This window comes from Entelurus aequoreus, linkage group LG02, assembly GCF_033978785.1.
Source record: "Entelurus aequoreus isolate RoL-2023_Sb linkage group LG02, RoL_Eaeq_v1.1, whole genome shotgun sequence".
In the NCBI taxonomy this organism is placed as follows: domain Eukaryota; kingdom Metazoa; phylum Chordata; class Actinopteri; order Syngnathiformes; family Syngnathidae; genus Entelurus; species Entelurus aequoreus.
This window is the reverse complement of record NC_084732.1, coordinates 73468607-73481326: the sequence shown is the minus strand read 5'-3', so window position 1 is coordinate 73481326 and position 12720 is coordinate 73468607. Positions and strand designations below refer to the sequence as shown.

Below are 12720 nucleotides of genomic sequence, written 5' to 3'. Positions count from 1 at the left end.
TTACATTTTAACAGAAGTGTAGATAGAACATGTTAAAAGAGAAAGTAAGCAGATATTAACAGTAAATGAACAAGTAGATTAATAATTCATTTTCTACCACTTGTCCTTAATAATTTTGACAAAATAATAGATTGGAAAATGACAATATGTTACTGCATACGTCAGCAGCTAAATTAAGAGTGTTTGTTTGTTTACTTACTAATAAAAGACAAGTTGTCTTGTATGTTCACTATTTTATTTAAGGACAAACTTGCAATAAGAAACATATGTTTAATGTACAGTAAGATTTTATGTTAAATTAAAGCCAATAATGCAATTTTTTGTGGTCCACTTTATTTAGAAAAGTACCAAAATATATTGGTATCGGGACAACACTAGTGAATAGTTTGTATTATATACATAAAAAGACTAAGTGAGCAGGTATAATGCTCAATCGTCCAGTTTATAATCCAGACACAGAACAAACTGAAACACATTTAAGCAAGATGTGTTTTAAAACGCGGCGCAATGGAGTTACGTCAGACGGCAACCAGAGACCTGTCAGTCACAGTGGATGCTATCTTGCTTCAAAGCAACTTTATGGATTATTGTTTTACCTCATTTTTCATCAGTGGATTAATATTGGCCTGTGGATTTATGGGTCGCTAGGAGAACGGTTGATAGAACGCGGTCGTGACTCGTGAGTGAAGTGTGTTCACTTCAAACTGACACAGCGCGCTTGACTTTGAGGAGGAGATATTGTTGTGTTGTGTGGTGTTGCATACTTATTTCTCATCATTCAAAGCCGATTTTAATTATTAGCAGCGGCAGCTGAATTGAATGTGACAAAATATAATTACGCTGGCCAGCTGGAAAAAACAAATACAGATAGCAGTATCGTTAGTCCAGAATCTTCATGGTCCTCATGGACCGACTTAATTAGGAACCTGTCCTGATCCGTTGCCCGGATCATGTTTAGTTTAGTTTTTGACTCCCTCAGTTCTGTTTTCAGCACCCTTGGGTTTGTGTGTTTTTGGTTACCATGGGTGCTGGTGAGTTTCACCTGCCTTTGATTAGTGTTTGGGACACTCACCTGGCCCCGGGCACTAATCAGAGAGCTACTTATTCCAGTCTGGCTGTCTTAGTTGCTTCGTGCAACATTTACGTTTGTGACCCATGCTCTTGATTCTTGCTAGCAGCACACTTTTTCTGTTTATATGCATGTCTTTCCTGATTTATGAGAATAAATCATTGTCTCACCTGCACCTTGCTTCCAGAGTTTCCAGTTGCATCCTGGGAAAACGATCCGCGCCTTAACATGCGACCACAACGTAACAGAACCGGTACCAAAAAAATACCGGTACTCTGTATACATCCCTGTGTTATATTCTGTCAATTTAATAATACCCATCATCCATCCATCCATTTTCTACCGCTTGTCCATTTCAGGGTCACAGGGGGTGCTGGAGCTTATCTCAGCTGCATTCGGGCAGCCATGTTGTAAACAAGTGGGTCGCCGGTGACAGAAAAAACTACAAAATAATCTTGTTGTTTGATTCTGAAGGGGATTTTGTTGTTGTCTTTTAAAGTATTTGTATCCTGTTTTCAAATAGGAAGACCAACAAAGTTTGTTAGATGTTGAATTTTGTTGCGCCTTAGAAAGTGTTTACATGTGAATATTTGCTGCTTATTATGTATTTGTAATGTTTATTTTACCTGTCATATTTGCAGGAGTTCAAAATTGCCATGGAAATTCGCTGATGCCAATCACGAGCTCATACGGGGACATTTCAATGTAAATTAGCATGGCGCTAGTGCATTTGGTTAAACACATTTGTTTATGTCAATTATCACTGACAAAATATTTTGGATATTATGCAAGTTATAATTGACATGCTTTATTTCTTTTTAGTAATATTTATTTCTTGAAATCTCACTTTTCAGAAATGTCCGGATTTGGGAAAGGTTGATACATTTTGGGGCTAATCCGGATTTTTTATATTGCGCTACCTTACGTTTACATTAAGAGCTTCAACTTCAGTATGTATGCTTGAGGCAGCGCTTCTACTCAGAGAGACAACGACAGTAGACGACTGACAAGCTGGCTTCACTTCGTTTCTTTTATTTCGCTATAAAAAATTCTAAAAATATGGGCGCTTTTAATCAATCAATCAATCAATTCCTTTATTGTCATTGTCATAATAACACTTAAGTCATACATGTCAACGAGATTTTGTTTGAGCTTTGTCCAGCGGCATCGAAGCTTTTCGATTCAACTTACAATAAATATCAGACATGGGATAAGGAACAAGTGATTACATGTTTGGAGTGATCCAGAACACCGTCTTAATGCAGGATTTTTTTTTACTGTTAGGAAATCAATTTGTGTGGTGTTATTTTGCACTACCTCTAATTCCGACTATTCTGTCCTTTTATTGAATATAAGATAAAAAATACATTTGAGTTGAAAAATATGGGCAACTTGGGTCGCTAACCAGTTGAGGACCACTGTTGTAGACAAATCTAATGTACAGCAAAGCAAACAGTCTACAGCAGGGGGGGGTCAAACTCATTTTAACACAGGGCCCGCATGGAGGAAAGTCTGTGCACACGCGGGCCGAACTATTCAAATCATGGAATTAAAAATAAAGACAACTTCAGATTGTTTTCTTTGTCTTACCTTTAGCCAAAAATAGAACAAACACATTCTAAAAATATTACAATAAAAATATAGAAAAAAATAAATGGATGTGGATGAATATTTATAACTGAACAAATTTCCATATGCATAAAAATGTGTTTTCTTTTGTATTATTTTTTTTAATGAATTAAGTAAAGTTTATGACAACCTTTTTCCAAAACACAATATAGAATGTGAGATATAACAGGATAATGCATACATTTATCATTTGTTGTCAAAACGGTTACAAAAAAGTGGGACCCCCAAAAATCAAATTTTTTGACTTGATTTTGAAAATTCCTACCACCAACACTGATGGAGTCTTGGTGCGTGCAAAACAGCTGCAGGCGGCTTTGGCCTCCTGGCCAGTTCTAATACATATCATCCTTGGGGTCAGAAATAATTTATTATCTATGACCTTGACTTTGACAACCCTGGTCTACAGTATCTGTGTCATGTCTGTGATCATGTTTTGTTTAGTTATGTCCTGTTCAGTTTTTGGACTCTTTTTAGTTCCTGTTTTCACTCCATTGTTTTTGTCACCATAGCAACCATTAGTTTCACCTGGTTCACATTTTCACTCACGTACCTGTTGTCAATCAGGTCACTGTTATTTAAGCCTGTCTTTTTCTGTTGGTCGTCCTGGCGACATTAACTCTGTTAAGCTATTACCATAGCTCATGCTTCATGCCATGCCACAGTAAGTCCTTTTATTTCATGTCCATAGCTTTTGCCCAAGTGTTAGTTTTTGCTTTCATTAGCCAAGTTTGTACTTCAGCCTTGTGCGCACTTTTTGTTCACTCTTTTTCTTTAGAATTAAATGATGTCCTTACCTTCACGCCATGTCCGATCCAACTTTTCTTGCATCTCGGGAAAACAAACCCCCCATAGTCCACGTCATGACAATCTGCTAAAATGTCATTTGTGACACATTTTTTAAGTCCAGAGAGGGGCAACTGTCTCTTGTACGCTCATCAGTTTTACTGTTGTTGAATGTAAAGAACCAGTCCAAACACACCCAGGCAAATGAGCAATATCCAAGTCTGAGTCATATTGAACAAACCATGTCTTGTAATCATTAAAACAACTGTTTTCTGAGAAGAAAATGTCTTACACAAATAAGTACTGTTTTATGTTGTTACCTGCTGGCCTTTGAGGGAGTGGAGGATGGTAAGGTTGGCGGGGCTTTTCAGCGTGAAAATGATCACTTTGCCGGTATGGTTAAAGCGCGGAGCTCCCGCCACAAGTAGACGACCATTTTTGGCCGACACCACTGATGTCACCGTGTAACCTGATCAAGAAAAACAAAGAATCAGCTAACAGATAACCTTTTAAAGATTAGAAAGCAACATTTGCTGCACAGCATATTATCCTACATCTGCAGAAATGAAATAGATTGTCCCAACTAATGTGTGTTTATTAATATAAAGCAGTGAAAATGAATTAAATAGTATGTCTTTAGTAGTATTGATGCAGCAATGTCTGGTCAAGAATCTGACTCCAGTTCAGCAACATATACAGACAGAATACTTTTTAAAAGGATTTTCTTTTGCATATTCCCACTGAAAATTCCACTTGATCAACATGTACTTTTCCACCTCCGTAATACCTCTTGTCTAGAATTTTGCTTCCACCTCATATTACAACTGAATCTTAAACTGCTTGAGCTGGCAGCTCGCTGGATAAGCTCAGTCAAACTAACCACAGATGGTAAAAACAGAGGTTTGTGGTGGAGATGGTTCTAGATGCAATGGAAAAGACTGAGTAGAGGGGCACCAGAGTCCTTCACAAAGACAGACATTCATTAATGTTCAACTGCTTATCCTGTTCCGGGTCATGGTTGAGCTAGAGCCTATCCCAGCCAACTTGGGATGAGATGTGAGGTACACTCTGTCCCGGTTCCAGCCAATTACATGACACTTTAACAAACAACCTGTCACCCTCACATTTATGCTTATGGACAATTCAGAATCTCCACTTAATGTGTTTTTAGACTATTGGAGGAAACAACCCACACAAGCACAGGAATAAAACCAAATCAATTTCTGCAAACCATGAAAGTTTTTGATGCACTGTCGGAAAAGACGATTTAATTTTGTATAGATAGTTGAAGTAATAACCCTAAGCTTCATTACGCTACCGCACAGTCACTGCGTCTTGATCCTGTTACGGATCTTCGATGGGGGCTGAAAGCATGACTTGTAACTCTGTGCCAAAACGTTAGGGGCAGTGTTTTTCTGAGATTGAGCAACCAGAACTCTTGTTGACTTGCTATTAACAGATAGTTGGTATGGTTGTGTTTTTCCCTCATCCTTCACTTTAAGCTTGAGTGACGAATGCATGAAGAATGCACTACCAACTTGATAGGACATGATAAATCCGAAAGAGAAATAAATGATACAGCATTAGCTGCTCACAGATGGTACCTGGTGCTTGTTTGATCACAGTGAAGCTGGTCCAAGATGGTACCTGGTGCTTGTTTGATCACAGTGAAGCTGGTCCAAGATAGTCTTGCTACTTAATGCTTCAGTGACACATACACAACATTACTCTACCTACTCTAGCTTCCTGTGAAGTAAAGAACACTGGCGACTGAAGAGACATCCACATTCGTATGCTTGTCCAACACTTAAAACATTTAGCATATCTGTATGTGGAATTAAATTATAGAATTGATTAACCAAATAAATCAAACAAAGCACCAATATTATTCAGTTTAAGAGACTGTTCAAACTACTAATTTCACAAAGGACACAGAAGAAAAATTATGATGAACATCTTGAACCCTTTTTTTTTTTTTTGAGACAAAGATTATTTATGTATTTAATATTTATTTGCTTACTATGGTATTTTATGTATTTATTTGTTCACTGTTCTGTTACAGAGAACAAGGTAATGGGATAGAATTGCTATGGTATGAAAAGGTGTTGGATTAAATAAGCTCAGCTTCTTCCTACTCCTTTTCGGACATGCTGTAATGAAACAACTAGAAATATGTGATGACTTACATTGTATCGTATGCATGTTCGAAATAAACTGAACTGAACAACATTTTTGGAGCAAGCTTATTAGGTGCTGAATGCAAAGATAGAATCCGACTTTTCTAGCTGACAAAATATTTAGCTCACTTTTCTCACATTTAGCTCATTTTCTTTACATTTGACATATACATTAAATTGGTTAATCTAAATGTTAAATATAAATATATATTAGATTAACATTTAGATTTGTAATTACAATTTTGATTCAAAATTTGGATTTAACATTTGGATTTAATATTTGGATTAAACATTTATATTCACGATTTAAATTCTACTTTAAAAATAATTAGATTGTGCTAAATGCGAGAAAAGAAATATGCAAGTGAGAAAAGTGAGCTAAATATTCAAAGTATATCACTTGGAAAAGTGTGATTGAATTTTTTACATTGGGCAACCCACACCAGTGTGCCCTGTGCAAAATTCCAAATGTGGAATTTGATTTCAATTGTAATAAAATTGTATTGTCGATAAAGTACATTTGTTGCAATTAAAACATAATGTGTACACAACTTTCTAAGTAAAAATATTTTTATGAAATATCTAATCATCTAAACATTTATGGAATATACAGTAAAGCATGATTTGGAATACACCAAAATTATCAATTTAAATTTCATAGAAATTAAATTACACTGTACTTCCTCCAATCTGAATTTGAATTGCAATTGGTCTTCCTGTTTGCAACCTAAATTCAAATGCAATTCAAATTAATGGAGTTCATCTTAAAATTGGGACACTTTCCTACTTAATTTTGGAATTTTGCAAACTTTGTGGAATATCAGTCTGTTTTGTAGTGGATGTTGCTCTGAAGCTGCTAATATTTATACCATATTAATATAGCTGCTCATATTTGTGAATGTGTTCGCTGAAACACTTTTCCATTCACTCAATTGTTCCTTTTGTTTTGGCAGAATTAAAGATGGCACTTTTGCAGGAAAACAAATACAGAAATGATGTCCTAAAAAATGTGTCAACACTGATGAACACACACTTTTAATCAAAACCCAAACACTACATTCCAGCTACACAATTAAAAAACTACAACAGCAATTACTCATTTAATAAAATGACCCCACTGAAATGTCAATTATAATTATTATATTATTATTGGTAGAAATCCAAAACTTTAAAATGCACATTTTCAAAATTTTACAAGATGTCCTTGGTTATGATAAACTTCATTCATCATAACCGAGTTCTAAAAAATTTATTTTGGCAAAATACTTGTGAAAGATACTCACCCAAGTAGGCACCATGGTTTTTGAGCTCCTCTGGAAACTCCTGTGTGTAAGCAGCTTTAGGAGGTACCACCTTCCCTTGCTTTGTTTCTTTCAGCACTGCCCCATTCCAGTCGTAAGCCCCAACCGCTCCCACCAGAGTCCCATCCTACAGGTAAAACATATTTCACTTGGTTGTTATATAGTCACAAAAGCTTGACAGAGTCTTGGCATAGATATTCACTCTATGTGTAACATACTTGGACTCGTTCAAGTTTAGTCTGGAGAGAAACAATGTTGCAATAGAGTCAAACCAATGTCTTCCTATAATGCTTGTGCTACAGTAGATTGATGATTGATAGTTAAGATACATAAAGCACCCATTGTGTCTAGATAAGGGGTGTCAAACTTTTTATTGAGGGCCACTTCGCAATTATGGCTGCCCTCACAGGGCCACATAAATTGAAGTGGCAGACCATGTTGAATGTTGTGACGGACCACGTTGAATGATGTGGCAGAACACATTAAATGACATGATGGACCACACTGAATGAGGTCGCAGGCCAGCTTAAATTATGTGGGGGGGCCACATCAAATTAAGGGGGCGCCTATAGTTAAGGTTAAGAAACACCGGTATTAACCAAACCTGCATCTCATCGCAAAGAAACAAGCCCAAGGCTCCCACTAATTCATCATTATGGAAAGTTGTATTTTTCATGCACTTATTTTTGTCGGCCATTCCGTAAAAAAATAATGCCTACATTAAAACGGTCCATGATGCAAAAAAGGTTGGGGACCCCGATCTACAGAACTGGAGCCCATTTCCCCGCATAGACACTGTTGATAAAAGCAAGTAAAACTATTATTTTGATCACTTAATCACATGTTTTTGTCACCCTGGTCCATGAATACGTCAAGATTTTTATGGTTAACATTATAGGCCAAAAAAATATATAAAATAATCTAAATATTTAATGTGTTATTGCATTTTACAATATTTTGGAAAAACATGATGTTTTTGGAAGACGGGCCTGATTAAAGTTCCGAGTTGGAGATGTTCTATTTGGATTCTCTCAGTGTAGTACAAAACCCAAAACCAGTGAAGTTAGCACATTGTGTAATTTGTAAATAAAAACAGAATAAAATGATTTGCAAATCCTTTTCAACTTATATTCAATTGAATAGACTGCAAAGACAAGATATTTAATGTTCGAATTGAGAAACTTTTTTTTTTTTTGCAAATAATCATTAACTTAGAATTTAATTGCAGCAAGGCATTGCAAAAAAGTTGGCACAGGAGCATTTTTACCACTGTGTTACATGGCCTTTCCTTTTATCAACACTCAGTTAACGTTTGGGAACTGAGGAGACCAATTTTTGAGGCCAATTAGCCTGTTCACCTGTGTGGTATGTTCCAGATAAGTGTTTGATGAGCATTCCTCAACTTTCTCAGTCTTATTTGCCACCTGTGCCAGCTTTTTTAAGCTTTTCAGGTGGATATCTTTCCCATTCTTGCTTGATGTACAGCTTAAGTTGTTCAACATTCCGGGGTCTCCGTTGTGGTATTTTAGGCTTCATATTGCGCCACACATTTTCAACGGGAGTCAGGTCTGGACTACAGGCAGGCCAGTCTAGTACCCGCACTCTTTTACTATGAAGCCACGCTGTTGTAACACATAGCTTGGCATTGTATTGCTGAAATAAGCAGGGGCGTCCATGATAACGTTGCTTGGATGGCAACATATGCTGCTCCAAAATCTGTATGTACCTTTCAGCATTAATGGTGCCTTCACAGATGTGTAAGTTACCCATGCCTTGGGCACTAATACACCTCCATACCATCACAGATGCTGGCTTTTCAACGTTGTGTCTATAACAATCCGGATGGTTCTTTTCCTCTTTGTTCTGGAGGACACAACGTCCACAGTTTCCAAAAACAATTTGAAATGTGGACTCATCAGACCACAGAACACTTTTACCCTTTGCATCAGTCCATCTTAGATGAGCTCGGGCCCAGCGAAGCCGGCAGCGTTTCTGGGTGTTGTTGATATATGGCTTTTGCTTTGCATAGTAGAGTTTTAACTTGCACTTACAGATGTAGCGACAAACTGTAGTTACAGACAGTGGTTTTCTGAAATGTTCCTGAGCCCATGTGGTGATATCCTTTACACACTGATGTCAATTTTTTTTTGATGCGGTACCGCCTGAGGGATCGAAGGTCACAGGCATTCAATGTTGGTTTTCAGCCTTGCTGCTTACGTGCAGTGATTTCACCAGATTCTCTGAACCTTATGATGATATTACGGACCGTAGATGGTGAAATTAGCCTAAAATCACTACTGTGTATATTTTGTGGTGAATTTTACCTGTAGACATCATTTAATGGTCCGAAACTATGAAATAAGTGCCAGCGTTGTCGGCATTAGAGGGGACCCAAAGGAGTAGAAGAGTTGTCTAATCGTGGTTCCCTTGTTCGAGATTTGTGTGACATTCAAAGACGACTTGTGCTGAATGTGTGGATTCTGCTGGGTTTGTCCATCAAGCCATGCATTAAGCGTTACCATCTGAAGGTGAACCATTCGAAGACATTTCCCAAATGGGCTTCTGCACGTTTCAGCTTGGTAAAGATGACATTAATGCTGGATGTCAGGGGCCTATCCTCAGTTGACGTATCATGGATACAGTATTGTTTGCATCTAAGCAATTAACTCCAACTACAAAGGCTGGGGTTATGCATGCTAAACAAACAACATCTGGATAAACCATAAAAGCTGATGTATAAAATGTCTGGGAAGTATATGGCCCAAAAATCACCAAAAAACATCTGTGCCTTCAGGACATTTTTCCTCTTTTAAAGCCCCAACATTCTTTCCAATAAGTTATCCTTCTCTTAACTCTCAGGTTGACTGTTGAGGACCATTTAAGGAATCTGGCCTAGTGGACAGAATTTCCTAACTTTTCAGTCATCCATCTGCCAACAATCTTCTTTTTATATATTTTAAGAGGGATAAATGGATTTGTCTCTTGACAAATCCCACTGTGAAGGGACATTTGAAAGCTAACACATTTTTATTGGCACATTTCAAGTAAAACATTCATATAGTTTAATAAACAGTAGCTATGGTTGTTGCATAAGAGACATGCCTTCCATCTCCCCTCCTGCTGTGTCCCCCAGATGGCTGTCCTGAAGCAAAAAAAGGAAAATAGCAACCCATGATGCAGCTTAAGTGGCCACATGTATCCCAACTATTAGCTAATATGTCTCCCTGCAGAGCGAGCCACCTTTTATTTCCCATCGCCGCTTGGCTTAAGTGGAAAATCAGGTAGAAAAACACTTTAAGACCAATGTCTTGAAAAAATATATCACTCTAGAATCAACACAGTAGTTAATACTATGATCAATATTAATTCAAATACTAAATGTGGGTTGTAAATAATAATGGAAGTACAATTGTTTGTATATAGTATATAAATTGGTACAAAGGTTTAACATGTCTACAAGGATATTTCACATGCCTTTACTGTGTATATAATTGAACTGTGTTTATGTTAGGTATAATGTGTATTTATAATATGTTGTACAATGGACATTCAATAATTTTCGGAAGTTTATTTTGTACTTGACATTGTTTATAGGGTTAGACGCAATAAGTGTTCAACTTCAGCCTAAACCCTTTCGGTCTGCACATTTTCATTTTCAATTTAAGAATGTACAACTGTTTGTTTATTTTGTTGACGATTGACCGAAGAATAATAAACTTGAAACTTGAAACTTGAAGGATCACCGAGCCCTTTGGGCACCTCTGGAAGGGAGTGGAAAGTGATAAATGGGGGCTTATGAGGCAAAGTTATGACAGGATTGAGACATAATGTGTTGCTCCATATGATGACAGATGGTATTAGACAATTTGGTAGCATAAATACGACTTACCTCCACATTGTGAGCGGAGAATCCAGCTTGAGACATCTGGAGACCAAACGCTGTCCCATTTTTACTCGTTCCTGTGTCGACAAATAAATATCTATTGTAAGTAAGTTAATTGCACATTCCATACTTATATGGCGAGGGATGACTTTGATCAGATTTTTAATATAGCAGAATACATACTTTTGGAAAAAAAAATGCAATTTGATGATCCACTATCAATCCATCAATCAATCAACATTTATTTATATATATATACAGTACAGGCCAAAAGTTTGGACACACATCTTCTCATTCAATGTGTTTTCTTTATTTTCATGACATTGTAGATTGTCACTGAAGGCATCAAAATTATGAATGAACACATGTGGAGTTATGTACTTAACAAACAAGGTGAAATAACTAAAAACCTGTTCTATATTCTGATTTCTTCAAAATAGCCACCCTTTGCTCTGATTACTGCTTTGTGCACTCGTGGGATTCTCTTGATGAGATTCAAGAGGTAGTCACCTGAAATGGTTCTCACTTCACAGGTGTGCTTGAAGCCCATCGAGAGAATGCCAAGAGTGTGCAGAGCAGTAATCAGAGCAAAGGGTGGCTATTTTGAAGAAACTAGAATACAAAACATGTTTTCAGTTATTTCACCTTTTTTTTTTGTTAAGTACATAACTCCACATGTGTTCATTCATAGTTGTGATGCCTTCAGTGACAATCTACAATGTAAATAGTCATGAAAATAAAGAAAATACATTGAATGAGAAGGTGTGTCCAAACTTTTGACCTGTACTGTATATATATTTATATATATTTACTGTATTTCGTCCTGAGGACCTGCGTCCTCTGCAGTGGACATTTGAGTTTTGCATAACACCGCTATTTCTACCCCAAATTGTTAAACTCTGACAAAAGAAATAAACAAAAGTTAGTCGGTTCTCAGGACGATATGTAGCAACGTTATGACCACTCCGCAATCTAAAGAGAGCTAATTTGAGAAATGTTTTACCAATGCTACCAATTTAATTGGGCTTTTTAGTCAGTTAGTTAGTTAGTTAGTTAGTTAGCAGCATAACTAAAAAAGTTTATAGGCAGTTTGTGATTAAACTTTCAAGAAGCCTCCGGAATGGGATAATAAACAAGTCATTAAACTTTGGTGATGATCCGGATTATTTCTACTACTATATTATCCTACATTTAGATTACAATGCTCAACTTTTCTGTGTTGGGAACCAATAAAGTCGAACACTGATAAGAGTGTTCACTCCATTTATTTTATTCCAAACTCTCCTGCAACCTGTTTGGAAGCGACGGAAGAACATAAAAAAATAAATAAAACACGCACAGACATGTACATTTTATCATTAATCAATTTCATTTGATTAATTACCTGTGCCAGGAGGTTATGTATTTGTTGCGGTTTGTCTGTCGTCTGTCTGTCAGTTTGCAACACAGCTCAAAAAGTTATGGGCCAAATCTGATGTGACTTTCAGGAAATGTCAAAAATGGTATAAGGTTATGAGGGTAATCCAGATCACCGTCTAGATTCAGGATTTTTTATGGGGGAGGATTATTTATTATTAGGAGATACTGTATGACTGAGGAGAAGTCTGCAGTAATATTGCACTATATTATTCTTTTAAGAGTGGTTCAGAACTGCATTGAAACATACTATTAGTGCTGTCTAATAATTTGACTGCAGCATACTTAAAATAGCTCATTTTCATTGGTGACAGAGAGTAGCAGCATATCATGCACTGGCCTGACTATTGGAGTTTATAAAGTAGTACAATGACAAACAGAACAATCGAAAAATCATCTACAAATTTTTCGGTGAGATTATTCTCGATCTTCTGAAAAAAAGCTCACCAGGACCAAGCCAGC

At 36.8% G+C, this 12720-nt stretch overlaps 1 protein-coding gene across 1 annotated transcript in view; it reads right to left on the bottom strand.

Annotated features, from left to right (window-relative positions):
* itga11a (integrin, alpha 11a) overlaps positions 1–12720 on the bottom strand; it is a 204435-nt gene that overhangs the window by 84845 nt on the left and 106870 nt on the right. Inside the window, exons 10-12 of the mRNA XM_062032072.1 lie at positions 10849–10919; positions 6942–7086; positions 3802–3950 (exon numbers count right to left, since the gene is read on the bottom strand). Of these exons, the coding sequence (XP_061888056.1) occupies positions 3802–3950; positions 6942–7086; positions 10849–10919 (365 nt within the window). The remainder of the gene's footprint in view (positions 1–3801; positions 3951–6941; positions 7087–10848; positions 10920–12720) is intronic.